This window comes from Platichthys flesus, chromosome 12 (assembly GCF_949316205.1).
Source record: "Platichthys flesus chromosome 12, fPlaFle2.1, whole genome shotgun sequence".
Lineage (NCBI taxonomy): Eukaryota > Metazoa > Chordata > Actinopteri > Pleuronectiformes > Pleuronectidae > Platichthys > Platichthys flesus.
Window position 1 is genome coordinate 11,269,471 of NC_084956.1, and position 16,881 is coordinate 11,286,351.

Here is a 16,881-nt window from a genome sequence, read left to right on the forward strand (position 1 = left end):
GGTTGGTGTCTTTGCTCTGTATGATTGAAACTCTTGGTGTCACACAAACTTCAGCACAGTTTGATCAAAGTTGTAAAAGCTTTGTGCAATCGAGCACTGTCCAAGACAACATCTAACTATTATTCTTGACATCTTAGCAGTAATTCATTTTCTTGTGAATTATTTTGATCACGTGACCAGTGAACAAATCGAAATTTGAAAAGGGCATTTCCAGCATTTTATGTCACAAATGCACTGTGGGTGGTTTCATTGCAGTACATAGACCTGTTCATGTGGATCTATGTGTACTTATGCTTGTGTTTGTGTTGTTGTGTGTCCACAGTGGCAGTCTCTGACCAAAGAGGAGCAGGTAAAATACTATAAACGTGCAGACGCAGAGAGGGAGCTCCACTCTCAGCGCTTCCCTGAGTGGTCCGCCGTTGACAACTACGTATGTACTGTGTACTATGCTCACACACAACGCACACGTGTACATATAATTTTACACTCAATGATGCAACACGGTCACTGCAGCTGATATCCAATGGGCTGTCTTTGTGTACAGGGCCTAAAGAGGAAGAGGGTACGCAGGAAGGCTCCGGCTAAAACTAAAGATTCTTCAACTTGAACCCTCCAGGGAATGAGAATCACCTGAAGACTTTCAGCTGTACTGCTTTGATACCCTCTTTCAACTAAGTCTACCTTTTTGAATAGATACAAAATAAATAGATTTCCTCCAGACTCATTCTTGTCCAAGTCAGAATACTATTATTATCAAGTTCAAAATCAACTTTTGTTTTTGCAAATTTCTCTCTTGACTTTGACATTTTCAGTTGACAAAACTCAAAACACTGTCATCTTCTTTGTCATCGTTTATGCCTGAAAAATAAAAAATGTTTATAAATGAGAAAGGTAGCGTGTGTCCGTCTGCACACTGATGCCACAGGGAAATCAGAAAACACGCTTTTCTTCTCTGCACATTCTGATATTGATCCGTTTTTGTGACACAGATTCAGCGTTCTTGTGTAAGAGGTGCCAGCGTTGATGTACTGTGGTCAGTTTGACACACACACACACACACACACACACACACATACACACACACACACACACACGTGCCTCCTGTTTTCACTCGACTCAATGCACTGGTAAAAACAACACAGACAGGCGTTCCCATTTCATCTATTATATTGTGCCGGGGGAAAGAATTGATCCAGCAAACATGTATCACTGTCAGTTACACACACACACACACACACATACACTTTGCTGTGTCCTCCAGCCAGTGCTCCAGTGATACACACACACACCAATAAATACAAGCACATGTAGTGTGTATGGTTCGTTCATAGAAGAACTGCACAAGCCTCCCAGAGGATACTTGTTTCTAATTCTCTACCTGCTACTGTTCCATTTGTTCTAGCCTGGATAAATCAATTCTTGCCTGCAGGAATCAAAAATATGATCAACCATTTTTTTTTTTACCAGGTCTGAAATGATGGATACTGCTCACTATTGACTATTCAGTTTGTTCCCTCCTGTGACCCACTCACTGTCCTCTCTGTCCTTTACACTTCCTGTCTTCAACCAATAATTTGTGAAAGTCACATGCCACACTGATGTGGTTTCCATCTTGCAGGGCATTGCATTGGAGGATTGTTTGATTAAAGCATAGTATACATACCATGAGCACAGGGACATCACACAGTTCAACTAATATTGTTTAGGGTTCGACACAGTATAGAAATGTTTTCAGCATTCTGACTCAAATTAAAAAGGGAATAAATTGAAATATAGGAAATAGATTAGATAAATCTTGGCTCTAATCACAGTTTGGCCTCATTTCTCCCCTTTTACATGTATTCTGGTGGATAGTGCACAAGTACTTACTTAATTATTCACTTGTAAAAATGTCTGTCTGTTATGAAGGGCAATTAATTTGACTGTTAGTCTGTACATGTGTGAATCTTGTTAATAATGAATTTGTCCAATATCTTTGCTCCGATTTACAGCAATGCAAGTAAGTGAGGTAAGAATTAAGTCAATTATTTCATTTTGTAAAATGTTCATATGGCAGATATACATTGCTCACAAACTAATGGATATTACAGAGTTAAATGGATTGTATGAACAAATCATCATTACAGAATGTGTGAACCTTTACTAAAAGCCTTTAAACACAAATACGCATTAGTTAGATTCCTGGAAAACTGCCATAGAGAGAACACACACACACACACTCACACACACACACACACACACACACACACACACACACACTCACACACACACACACACACATGGGCTAAAATTGCTTTAAAGTTTCCTGTGCTCCTCTTTCACAGCGGCAGGCAGGAACACAGGTCATGACGTGTTGCACAGTGTGGAGTGGGCCTCTGCAGCTATAAATAGCTCAGAGAGGAATCAGATTTGGAGAAGTGGAGGTGGGAACTGATGAGATCACACATACCCAAGTATACACACACGCACACACACACACACACACACACACACAGTTACACACACAAGGCTTGGATCCGAGGAAACGGGGATGGAGTCAGACATCATGCACCCTCGCAGACAGACGAGCAGACTGGACAGCGGGGAGGAGGCGGAACAGAGGGCGGGGACAGGCTGAACACAGCTGCACGACTGAGAGGAGGCTGTGAAGTGACATCGAGGTGGCTACTCACCTGCCTGGTGGAAAAAAACATGGAGGAGGGAATGACTGCGGTGATGATGGCCGGAAAAGGGGATCGCGAAACTGGTGCAAGTGTGAATGATGTCGAGGAACCAAAATAAACTAAAGATCTAGCGACACACTTCGGTATAGAGGGCATGACACCGAAAGATCTGTGTGTTCTCTTAGAATGCAGCCTTTCAAGGACGTCACAGTATTAATAACACATGAATCTGGAAATCATCTGAATCATACATCATCTCACGTGGTGTATATCGTGCTTCCCACGCGAATATTATTTGAATATGTTTAACTTTCACAAGGACACTAAGACCGACAAGTGACTTGGCTGTAGTACTGTGAAATTTCAAAATGAGACTTTAAACAAACAATGATGTCAGCTGAAGGGAACTGCCAAAGCTGGAACATGTTGTTTATCCTTCAAGTAGTGAGGAGGACTATCGCGAATTAAGTGTCAGCCACGGTACACAACTTCTTCCTGAATGAGACTCAAGCACATCGAGTTAAAGGTATTGCTTTTCACTCTGGACACAAAAAAAAACTCATGACATAAAAAATGTTAAAGTCCCTTTTCAGTAATAGTTGTAATAGTGTGTCCGTCTGTGTGAACTGTGTGTGACTAGAAACCTTGTTTAATGTAACACAGCCACCCAGGGGCATCATTACACACAAACACACACACATGAATGCACAACTGACTGACATGCATCAAACTGACACGGAGGAGCAAGTACCACTCGAGGAAATGACAAACAAGTTGACACATTTTCCGGGAAAGAGGAGAGATGCTGTTGTCAATCAAAAATAGTAGTGATGAAGTCTCTCAGGACGGCGAAATATATTTAATTTATCTCATTATTATTAACTTTTTTTACTTTGTAGCTTTATTTATAAAAAGTCAAGGGTTCTTTTGAAACACTTTGCAACAGTCTTGTTTTACTGACCATGTTTTAGACTTAAAGCAAATGTGTCTTCCGCTGACACTGAAATACAGAAATGATTAAGTCTGAGGACAAAGACAAATAGAAGAATACAAAAATGTAGGCGCAGCTGGACAGAGATAAATATATGCTGGTGTTAAAGTTAAAATATTATTGGTAAGTATCTACATGGATACATTAAACCTGTTATAACTTCTGAACTGTCTCTCTGAAGCTCTCGTCATCTTTCTCTTTCTCCCTGGTTGGCTTTCCCCTCTACTCAGCTTTACTTCCCCCTCTCACCTCACAAGAACAAACTCTTATCCCCCGTCTAACCTTATTCTTGCTGCCCCTCCCTCCATCTTCCTCACTGTCTGTCCCCTTCTTTCCCCTTTACTTCCTCTCTCGCTCTCACCCTCTTCTCACCCTTCTCCCGCTCCCTCTCTGCCATATTGACTGGAGATCAGCAGCACAGTCTCTCAAGGTCGTCCCCGTGCGAGCTCTGGCCCCCTCATGCATGGATGCCTGAGAGGAACGGACAGCTCTGTCCCAGTTGGGGACCATCAGACTTTTAGTGCCTCTGACCACTGGGCTCCCTGGTGGATTGGCCTGATGTGCATCCTTTCTTTGTTCCCCTTCACTGCCATCCATTAGAAAGAGTGTGACTCAGAGAGAAAGACGGACGGAGGCAAATAAAGGAGTGGCTGGAAGAGCGGTGGAATAAATCAAATTAAACGACCAACTGAATTGGTTTAAAATATTGATAGGATTAGTCCAGTATAGTCTAAAATACTGTACCTTTACATTAGCCAACTAATATGTTACGCAGGTGGCTTTTACACTGATCCTGTTTTCTTTGAAACCTGCAAACCTCGCTCCTTTATTTGAAAGTTTTTGAAGAATGAACATTTGTACACACACACACCAAACATCCACACCGAAGATCGGCTGGAGTTGTTGGTCTGTCATCGTCCAGGTGGACTGAAGTGTGGTTTGTTCGTGGTGAGAAAACAACTTGAGGCGACCGTAACAAAACAGCTGATTATTATTCAGATCATGGCAACCATTTTCTAATCTTGCTGAGGTGTCAGATGCTCTGCCCACTTTCTATTTTCCTGGTGTCACCTCTTTGATGGATGAGGTTATTCACTGATGTTCCTTTTTTCTCTTTGTGAGCTTATATAAGAGTTACAGCATCACAACCACTGCATGAGGGTCAGCTCTCTATTAAGATGATTTATCAAGGTGCCCATAAACTCATGACTTAACTTTGACTTAACTTTAACACAAAAGAAAAACTACTGTCATAATGGAGTGATCATTGAAGTTGTTTTACAAGCAAAATATGATGGGATAGACTTTAGTGTCTTAAACATATTTAGTATCTACTGTTTAAAACATGTTTACATTCATCCGCATACAAGAATACTGTTATCAAACGACATGAGCATATTACCAATCGTACAACACATACTGTTAAATCCATGACTCTATATAAAGAATGGATGACATGACAGCTCCCTAAAAGTGAAGTCAAGGCATCTCAATCGTCACCTGGTGGCTGACTGCAGTAAAGGTTATTAACCCCACCCCCTCTATATTATTGGTTGGGACATGGATCACACTAAGCGGTCAAAGGTCAGATACAGATTTACAAAAAAATGGTTTCTGTCATTTTAGGTATCACACTGACGTTCGTGTAAAGTAAAGTTTGGTTTTAATAAGTTAACGGTTTAAAAACCAGATGAAATGTCACGATCGACAGCTGAGATTCACTTGTGATTGGTCGAGCACGCTTATCAATGGGATTCTGCTACTGCACAGACTTTAGCTTCAGATGCGTAAGATGGCAGCGTTCATATCTGGGCCATTTCTGACCAACTTTAAATACAGTCAAGGGTAAAACTAGAAGGCCGCTTAGAGAGTGCATACCTCCACCAAGGCTAAAGCCCTTTCTCACGAGAAAGATGTTGCATCAGGCTCTGGAGACTTTTAAAATATGATGATGGTTTAATCTATTAAATTCGAGCTTTGTGTATCAATTGTCAACACGAACAACAACAACAACATGACAGTTATTTGGTTGCATGTTTCTCAAATTATTTGTATTTTAGCCGATATTATCAATACCATGATTTGCTTTGTAGCTATGGAAGCAAAATAAACCTCATGAATGAGCTTTGTATGGAAATTAAAGAATCAGATGTACACGCAGAGGTCCCAGTCACATCCATGCAGCAGTGCGGGTGTAACTGTGAGATCTCTCAGGCATTTAATAGCTATAGTTAGCTTAGATTTATTCACTGCTCTGATATCTATAGTTAGCAGTAAATTTATCCACCTGCCGGGGGAACCTGTCAACCAGAGGATCGGAAATACACAGAGTCCATTGAGTCGGTTTCAGCCTTTCATGACGGAGGGGCTGCCTGGAAGGAGCTGATTAGAAAATGAATTATTGATCAAAATACTACTAGAAATTTTCCCCTGAAAACTGAAAAATTGGGGAACAAGTCATTAAAGGTGTAAATTGGATGTTCTGAATTTCCAATCAGGGCTATACGTCTTTCTGAATAAGCGTGCGTGTGTAGAGTGGAGGCTTCTTAGGTCTGATTGTTCGTGTGAGGTCGAATGAGTCAATATGTGTGTGTCTGCATTTGTACATGTGACGGTAGCATTCCATCAATCTCCAGAAAAGATCAATAGCTTCCTAACTGTTTTCACCTTGTTGTGCTTAATGAGTGACTGGGTGTGTTGAACACCCACAACAAACTGTTACTTCCCTCCTTCTACGGTGCACACACCTTGCTTTTCTCTCCATCCTTCTCTCTATCCTCCACTTTGACTGACATCAATCATTCACTTTGATCTGGTTACTTTGGTACATAACTGAATAATACATATGTTATATTTGATCGCACTTTTCACGGTCAGATCAGAGCTGCAGGTTTTGAGACGCTTTTGAGGAAATTTCCCCCTTGATCTAACAGCACTGCAGGAGTATCGAGAAGTATAGCCTGTACATCATGCATCTATTTATGCTTTGTCCATCCGGCTATGGTTCGGTAATGATGCAACAGTCCTTGGAGCAAGCAAAAAATGTTAATCATGTTGTCTTAGTGCAGAGAGAAGTGAAGCATGAGGATATTCCGTTTGGACAATCAGAGGTCAAGGAGAGAGACCAGGAGAAAGTGTCACCTCACATATAATAATAGTGTTTCAGCCAAATTTGTACTGTGTATTTCATTTATAAATGTGATTTTTACTATGCAAACACAGTCTGTTAGTTCATGTATTCTTGTTTCTGTCAAGTCGTGGTGAGCTTGATACACAATGGATAATTTGAGTAGTAATGGACATTTCAGCCTATTAGGTAGAGAAACTGCATTGACAGCAAGTTTTGAATGTGGGTGTAAAAAAATCTAATCACAGCAGCACAATGTGGCTGTTAAATAGAGGAAATGTTTCCATTTAGACAGAAACTTCTTGATTAGTTGAAGGTTAAAAGGTGAAAACGGAGCAGCTGAGCGCCTTGCTGAATTTCAGCACCATGGACAGAGATACACAGAGGGATTAACGCTTATGTTAATTAATTAAAATTAACACACTTGGTTTTTTAAGGTTTTATTTCTTAATTTTTCTCTACAGACACAATGAAAACAAACAAATAAAAGGGCATAACATTTTTCATGTCCGTAAAACTGATTAATGTCTTTGTAACAGGCAATAAGGCAAGAACTATTTCTTTTCACGATATCAAAAATACTTTTACTTTTCATCATCTTCTTTCCGACATGTTTCTATTTATCAAATAGGAACTGTTGGCCTCTTCCTTTTATTACTGTTTCAGATGAAAGCAAGAACTCTCTGACTTTACAACACATACACATGTCTAAAGAACTAAAGAAAACACTCGGGTAAGAATTGTGATTCTCGACAAGATAAAATAAGTTACAGTCTTAAATTACTACAACTGCCACAAAAAGCTGTATTTGATTAACATCATGCAAAAACAAATTCAACTCTGACTCAGCCAAAAGGTTTATATGCTTGTTTGTTATCAAGTACAAGCTACATATTGCTACCTATTAAACCTGATGGCTGACTATTGGTGAACTGAGAAGTACAATATGTTTTTTCCTTATTAGTTATTTTCTGTCTTTATTAAATGTAGGTTCCTATCAGTAACAACGCATATTACATACAAAATTATTGTAGCAGAATAATTTAAGAAATAATGGTGCTACAGTAAAATTAAGTTTAAAAGACGGAACATATCTCAATAATTTATGACTGTTGTGTCTATGAGATTTACCAGTGGCTCAACCGCCCTCCGGTAAAGTCACGTTTGTATTTTGCAGATTGAGCCATGGCCATGCAACCATTTTATTACTGAGGATTCATTCAGCCCTCTTACTGAGGTTTCATTCAGCGATTCTGTTTCTGCTGTAACTCTAATCAAAGGAAGACAGTTCTCTGCACATTGCATCCAATTTCTCTTTCTCTCCCTCCAACAGTCACACCTAGTTTTGCCCCCTCCACCCCCACACACAGACTGCTACTAATAGAGGTTTATTTTTAGCCCATGTGAGGCGTGTGCGTGCGTGTGTGTGTGTGTGTGTGTGTGTGTGTGTGTGTGTGTGTGTGTGTGTGTGTGTGTGTGTGTGTGTGCTAGTGTATACACATGATGGATGAAGGTGATGTTTCGCACCTTTCTCATGAGGTGGGGGAGAAGAATAAGGTAGGGCTGGACGGATGTGAAGGGAGGGCAAGAGGAAGGCTCGGGAGCGAGGACACACGCTGGGAGGAGAGCTGTTACTATACAGGAAGTGTGGAGTGGAAGGGTGTTCGGGGAGGGAATTGGACGAAGCCTCGACCTGAAGGTAGCACGGCAAACTAGCCCGCGAGCATCTGAGGATCAACAGGCCATTCTGCACCAGATGATAATGCTCTTCTTCAGAATGATGAGGGATGACAGGAGCAGCCTGATGTACTGCACCCTCCAATTAAAACACAGCTCACACTGCAGACCTTCGCTTGAGGCAAAAACAAAAATTGAATCATGCGCTGTTTCTACCTGTTCTTTTCCTCACTAGCTCCTGACAGGAGGTTGGAGAGGTGACACAGATGAAACCTGCTTTAAATCATCTCGTAAGTGTGTGTAAGCGGCAGAAACTACCGATACCACTCTGGTATAGATGATAAAGTGCCTGACGCCCGGAACAAGCTGGAGCCCCGACTCAATCAGCTCGGGACAGAGTGAGATGTGAACAGCATGGAGCAGATTAGGGCTAAAACTGTGGGACACATGCCGGAGAAAACAGAGGATGAGGAAGCAAGCAACAGATATGCAGAGGGATTAATTCAGCATACACAGAGTGCACAAATAACTACAAACCAACTGTCGCTTTCCTTTAAATAGCCTGATCTGGAACCAGCATGAAAACGGTGGCACGTGTAAAGGAAGGGTGTCATTCTTAAAAATAGATCCTTTCTTTCCTGCACAGGCTTTGACCTTGCACTCCTACAAGGAGTTTATTTTTAGGACACCTTTTTTATCTCAGCTGTGAACGTGCAAGTCACGAGGTGTCAACAACCGACAGAGACAGAGGCGAATAATCAGCACGAGTGAGAGAACCTCAGTGGGAATCTTCACATGTCTGGTGAAAGAAAGTGTTTGTGAGAGGATGTGGCATTTTTCTTTCTCTCCCTAATCTTGTGATTCTCCCTCACCTTTATTCTTTTTTTTCAAATCGAGTCACACGACAGATTATCAAATGACAAAGCAGCTGTCACAACTTGGCGCTGCGAGCAGGCAAAAATAATAATCTCAAATGAAGTGGAACAAAATCTTGTAAAAAAATGAATTCAAATCTTTCTGCCCTGCGAGTCATGGAACCAGAGGCATCGGAGCTGCTTCCCGCTGGGTTTTCATATTGCCCATTATGCACTGATAAGAGACAACAGCCGGTTCAGTATTTACCCCACGGTATAAAGCAGACGAGATGGGGACCTCAGCTTGAAGTTGAGGTATCCTCGTGGTAATGAACAATTCCCTTCCCACTGCGAGTGCCATTACCACACACTGGGATATAGCTTAGCGCTCTCCACACACACCAACACCAGCGACACACATGCGCACACACGCTAACCCCTGCGAGCACTCATCAGAATTTCACATCGCAGGCAGACCATGTTTTATTCATTTTGCCGAAAATTGATGTTTGATGTCAGCTTCTGTCAAAAGCGGAGGGAAGTGACGGACAGGTGGATAATGACATTTGTCAGAGAGGGAGGGAGCAGACACTGGAATTTAATAAACTCTACATGTGCTCCGAGGAGATAAGTTCAGAAGAAAGATAAATACATATATACGTACATTTTCCTCTCTTGAGTGGCATAAGGCATCTTTCCTCCAACTTTAAAGTGGCCTACAGGTATTAAATATAAGCTGACTATCGATAACAATCAATTGACCCCAATCAGGGAAAATATCACAAACAGAATCAGTATCAATTATATTGAAAGGTTTTTTTCCAGATTCATATGAGGACACTGTGACGTTATCACTTCATCATTGAGTCCCAGCGACTACTGATCAGAAGTTGAAGAAATTCCCTCAAGCAGTCTTGATATATCACATTTAAGAGGCCACTGTGACCTTGACCTTTGACCACCAAATTCGAATCAGTTCATCCTTGATTCCAAGTGAAAGTTTGGGAAAAATTCCCGCAGCAGGTTCTTGAGCTATTGCGATCACGAGAATGGGAAGGACGGGAAACCAGAAAACCTAATGCCTGCGGCCTCTGGCTATCACCGGCGTGGAGGCTTAATAAAATATGTAATAGCAGTACCAGCTCATACACAGAGACACACAGACAGCTCAGGATCTCTACACTCGGGGGAAAAACTCGGACAGAGTATATTTTATTTATAGATGAAAGGTTGATAACGAAATCTCTTTGGTTATAGCCACAAGTGAAAAGCAAAGAGAGTCGGCTTCAACGTACCGGAGCTGAGAAACAGTCTGTGGAGTGTGTGTGTCAGTCTGCCTGAGCCAACGTGTGTGTATTTTATGTGTAATATAACCTTGCTGGTGTGGAAGTGTGCATGCCCGTACTACAGGAAGGTGACGGGGGAGGTAATCAGGTTATTAATTAGAAAGTACAAAATTCTAATGGCCTCTGGAAGAAGATTGACACCCAGTTTCATTTAGAAAAAATGTCAAAGACCCTAACAAATGACTCGGACTCAGGAAAATGAATGTGAATATTTCTTGGTGCTCTTATGTACACAGTGGAGAGAAGGTGAAAGCTTCCTGTAGTTAAATAGGTGCACTGGTAGAGAACCATGTTGGGCAAGATACTGAAAATGTATTTAGTAACTTGTTACCGTCACTTGTTACTTTTATCAAAAGTGAGTTATGTTTCCAATTATTAAAGGCAAAAAGGATTTTGTGAGGTCACAGTGACCTTAACATTACGACCTCCACAATCTAATTAGGTAATTTTTTTATCCAACTGTATGCTTGTGCCAGATGTATTGAAATTCCTGTGAGGTGTTCCTGATATATCTAATTCACAGGAACACAAAATCCTCATGACCTTGACCTTTGCAAGGTCATGACAAAATCGAATCAGTTCATGTATGAGTGCAACTGAACATGTGTGCCAGATTTGACAGAGAGCACATCTTGTGAGATGAACAAGCCAGAGGAAGCTGGTCTCTGCAGGAATACAGCAACACAGCATGCACCGCTGCTCGTTTCTCAGCTTCCACACACATTCATCTTCGCGTGAAATATTGATTCAAGGTTATTTATCACTAGCTAAAGTTATTTACAAGGCAAAACAACGTGTTTGTGCTCAGTTCCTGTGGAGTTAATTTGTTAGGACACAATGTCGCTTAAAAATGTTACATGAAATTACTGTCACAGTGTAAATATGCTAAAAATACATAAACTTGGACAAACTGGGATGTTTGATAAAGTGATGACTGATCCATTGAAAGACAAATGAAGTTTCTCCACCATTTTGATGCATTAATCACAATCCAACTGATATTAAACTAAATTCCTCAGGACAGTTTTTAATTGCAATCTGTCTTATTATAGTGTTAATTTATTATCATTCTTAATTATTTATCACTATATATTGGAAACATCACGTCCAGAGCAAAACACCTTTAACAATAAGGGACATTGCAGACACATTTTCCAAAAACAGATCATAAATACAAGTTTTCATCCATGTCAAACTACAGCTGTTATTATAAGTTAAATCCTCGCTAAATGAAGTACATTTGCATGTTTTATTGCCGATCAAATTGTATTCTGATCTGTTAAATTAAAAAAACAAAGCCTGCAAACAACCCAATGAATGCTGCGTTTCAGTCTTCTGACAAAATAACGACACACAGTAGAGGTGTGTGACAGTGATGGGGACAGAAGATCCCGGAGCAGGAGGAGGAGGAGTACAGAAGGAGACCTGAGCTTTCAGTTAGGACTCCTTGTGACAGACTGTGATAACAGATAATGTCATGAACCAGAGTGAAGTGGAACATAGTGTGTCTCTGGTAGATGCGAGGGAAGTGGTTCACTTGCTTAATATATGCATTTGTGCGTGGGCAGGCAGAGTTTAATGAATCTTAATTGCACAAAACAGAGCTGCTCCCACAATTAGGAAAATCAACATAAAGGTTGCAGGTGTCACACACACACACACACACGCTCACATACACACTCTCATGAAACAAACTAATTAGAAGGAAAAGTAGGGGCAAGAGGGAGGGCGACTACAAATCAGTAATGCTCTCTCACACACACACACACACACACACACACATACACCAACAAGCCATATGCACATACAATAAGGTTCCTAACCACCATATACTTTAGGGCTATATGATAATAATAATTGTCACTAATTATAGCATATCCAGATAAACACACTTTGTGGTATGAAGACGCAGCAGACGGTGCAACATTAAGAAAAACTGCTCTACCGACTTCACGCAACGAGTTGTAACAAAAACAGCAATTAACCTGCCGGGCGTTTCTTTAATGTCATTTGTCCTTTTTGCATATAGGTTAAAGCCCTGTTTGGTTCAAACACCGTGACGGCAGTGACGACTTAAATGGCACGTCCTTCAGCCGCCTGGCTCGGCCAGAAATGCCACGACGCTCAAATGCCGAACTCTGAATGGCCTTGATGAAATCCCTATGAAGCAGCGCTGCCATTATACAGTTCAGTCCTCACCGGCACTGAACCAGACGTCTCTCTCCTTGTCTCGCTTTCCCATTGGAGCAGACACACAGGAGCCTGTAGTCATGGTTACCCCATTCTGGGTAAACTTAAGGATGTGTATATTTGCACACGCGCAACACGATACACACTCATATAGATTTTCATTGGTCATAAAACTCTTAAGTTATACAATGTTTTTTAGATTTTACTCTTTAAGAAAACAGATGTGTTAACAGGGTGAACAGTTACTGCATAAAATCAGCAAATACACAGTGTTGTTATTGATTTATTTGTATTTATTATGTATCATATATAACATTGTTTACTGTGGTAGCTGGTTATAGCTGTCTGAACTAGTTTCCTCTGACAACATGATGTCAAACTGCATTATTTACCAGTGTTCCTATTTCCTCATCAGCCTATATAATGTATAAGTGTGGGTGTGTTTGTTTGTGTGTTTGTATGCGTGCATTATGCGGGCATGAGGAAGCAAACAGATGTCGGTAACATCTATAAATACCATTACTTCATTCTTTCCTTCCTCTTAATGGTCACAAATTAGCAGATTACCATTGTAGCGACCGCTGCCCCCCTCACACTGGTTCACCTTGCCACTACGTCACTGAACCTACTACTACATCAACTTGTCTTGCGTGAACAATACGTAAACAACATGTTTCTAAAGACTCAATGTGCAAGAATTCATTGTTACATTTCTAATAATGACAAAACCTATGTTCATGTTTATATATTTTGTTGACTTGTGTCCTTACATTATCCAAAATGTTTCCAACAATGTTCAAACCATACAGTCTATGGTTCAAACCCAGAGAAAATCAAGAAAATTCAGGGTTAGCTAACAGCATTTTAGGGGCTAGGTAGCGTCAGTGGGTGTAGTTTACATCACTGTCGGTGAGCGGCTCCTGCTCACTTGTTACATCGGCTTTGGCTTTCTCATGTGTCACAGTCAAGGTTTGAGGAGCAGTGTTTGGTTTGCTTTTCCAAGTAGAGAGCTCTTAGGATCATTCACAGTCTTTGTTGGAGCGGGGCACTAAAGAGAAGCTTTTGAGGATTACAGAACACTATGAAGTTGTTACAATAGTCTGATAACATGCCTTTTCTTTTCATTGAGGCTGAGGAGTTTTTTGCAGGCGGCCAGCTCGCAGCTCAGAAGAGCAACAGAAGGAGATGCTGTGTTAGTAATTACTGTCAGAGAGGCTGAAGTATGGAAAAGGGGAATATGAACCTAAAAAACAGGAAACTGAGCAAAGTTGGAGTTGCAAAAGTTTCAGCTACAGTAGTTAAAAGATGTTAAGCTTTCAGATGTGTCCAGAAGACAGGAACTGGTCTATAATCTTTACTTACTACCCAGGTTCAGTGAATCTGATCCAGACACAATCCTCGCTCTGTCTGGGCGAATTGCAAAGGATAGAAATTGGTCAGATTCAGTTTTTGAGAGGAGCAGAGAGTTCAGTTCATGAAATATTAATGTCAACGTTCTGAAAAGTGTATGAACTTGTGCCGGAGGCATACCTACTAGAATTTGTTCTCTAAGAAAAAGCTTGAAAAGACCCACAATAAATTTGCCAACAATTGGACATCACAGCCCTGGTGCACATTTTATAAAGATGACACCTTAAAGGTAATTAAAAACTGGTTATACGGTTATTATAAGATTCTTATAGAAAGTCTCAGAATTGTTGAAGCCAATATTTGATATTTGATTTGTCGATGATGTTGTTCTTTCTTATTTAAATATTATATATTAAAAGACTAGCATTATTAAATATAATGTGTTGTATAATTCCACATTATTTCAATGGTGTCAACAAATGTACAGAAAACTTCCCAATCTAGTGACTCAACCCAAAGCTTAATTGGTTCCAAATGGCCTTCCCAAAAATATTTAAAGAAATTACTAAGTAATTCATAGTTTCACTTTAAAAGTAAGTAAACGGAATTTATCAGAAACTATTTTCAGCAGTGGACTAATATACATTTGAAGTGTTTATAAAAGCAGAAGAGTGAAAGTAGTAAATTGAGTCCAGGCAGCAATAAACAAGAGTTCAGCACAGAGAAGTAAACTATTAGGATTTGACTACACAGCCAAAACAGGATCAACATGTGACCCTCTTTGGCCTTTTAATGAGTTTTAAAGACATTATAAATAAAAAACAAAACATCACCATTCTATTATGAATCTATGTTTACTAATCAATATATACTTCCATTACTTCTTCTTCTTCCTGTGATAATAGTAATGCTTATTATTTGTATTGTTAAGTGTAAAAGATTTAACTCTGAGGTTATTCTTTTTAAAGTGTTAACTGGCAATGCACTGTTATCTCGAGAGAGAAAATCTCCATTACCCAGTGTGTGTGTGTGTGCGTGTGTGTGTGTGTGTGTGTGTGTGTGCAGGTGGGCGTCTGTGTCTAATAGCTGCTTTCAGAGCACGAACACGAAGCTCTGCAGATGTCAAAGTCTGAAAAGATAACCAGGAGAAAAGCAGAGGTGGAGATGAGCAGTGCAGATGTCAAATTAGCATTCAGACATCGCTCTATTGACAAGGTCATCTAAACACTGCTTTATCTCTACCTTTTAGGATCAACGGCTGGGATCCAATAGATCCAGCCTACTCTGTTGTGTCTTCCCCAAGGTAATGGGAGCTGCTGTTCAATATCACTAACTGGAAAGAAAATAAAGAGGAGAATGGGTGTAAAGCGTAGCAGCGTGTTGTCGATAGGCAACGGTACAGAGAGTTGTTTCTGTCAGAGCAAGCCAGGGTTAAACTCAGTGGAACAAAGTGTGTGAGGACATGAAATAAATAAGTACAGAGGAAAGATTTTGCCTAAGTATCAGAACTTGCACCGAATCTCAGTGCAAGGATTTACATCAGAACGTTGTGTTCAAGGGCTCGGAGGGAGCTGGAGAGTGGAGTGGAGGTGAGCAGGCTGGGTACGGGTGAGTTGATGTCATACTGAGAGCCGGCTGAGGGGCTGGATGAAAGGCTGTGTGAGTCTTTCTCCCACTGAGAGTTTCTCAATGGAGGTGGAATGCCACAGGCTTCCAGAGGGCAATCTGTTTGACTGGCGGAGAGGGAGCAGGGAAGGGGAGAGAAAGACGGAGCTGTGCAGGGAGGAGGGAGAGAGAGAGAGATGGAGGGATGGACGAAGGGAGGAAGTCAAAAGGCAGATAGAAAAAAAGGGGAAAGAGTGAGTTCAACCCCATCAGCTCGCTAATTCTCACAGTGCATACTAATCAATGGTTCTATTATTATGCATAAGAATGGCGCAAAGTGAACCAGCAAATGCTCACAAGCATCCATCCACACACACATACAGTCCATGTGTACAGAGAACAATGACTATAATCTTTAGGCTATTTGATGTTTAGTCTTTGTATCGTCTCTCTGACTAGAGATGAAACAAAGTACTCAGACATGCCACACACACACACACACACACATACACTCTTTTGAAATAATATGCATGTTTGGATCTGTGCAAATGAGGAGTGCATCTGCTCTGCTGGGATCGAGGTAGAAAACTAGCTGAGCCACAGTCACAGCAGGACACAGAATTTCCTGAACCAACCTCAGAATCATCAGCAAAGATCATGAACCACGTCACAAGCCTCACACATGCTGCCGACTACACAACAAAACTCCTGCTGAGACCATCCCCACTTTTCCTCCGTGCTCACGAAAGACGTGGATCTAGCAGCAAAGTTGGAGGTGCCTACCTTGGGTGAGCGTTCCCATGAGGAAGCGGTAGAAATAGCGAGCCACCTTGGTGAGCTGCCTCCTGCACCGTTTCCTGCACTGGCTCATCTTGGTCCAGCTGTGGTGGAGGTGGTGAGAGCAGTGGTGGTGGTGGTGGTGTTACTCAGCTACTCTGCCGGAAGAAGCAAGCTTCCAAGGTAGGAGAGGAGCACTGTGAGTGTGTGTGTGTAGGTGTGTGTGCATGTGTGTGTGTATGTATATGGATAGTCTAATTGGTGCCGCCTCTCTTCTCCTCCTCACTCACCCCTTCTCTTT

At 41.1% G+C, this 16,881-nt stretch overlaps 1 protein-coding gene across 3 annotated transcripts in view; it reads right to left on the reverse strand.

The window, feature by feature from the left end:
* Window positions 1-16,881, reverse strand: part of LOC133966317 (Kv channel-interacting protein 2) — an 87,108-nt gene that overhangs the window by 32,064 nt on the left and 38,163 nt on the right. The window contains exon 1 of one of the 3 annotated variants that reach the window (XM_062401198.1): window positions 16,587-16,651. The exons of the other annotated variants lie outside the window; for them this stretch is intronic. Coding sequence (XP_062257182.1) covers window positions 16,587-16,605 — 19 coding nt within the window. The 5' untranslated portion in view covers window positions 16,606-16,651. Of the gene's footprint in view, window positions 1-16,586; window positions 16,652-16,881 lie in introns of those variants that run through there. 3 annotated transcript variants of the gene reach the window in all.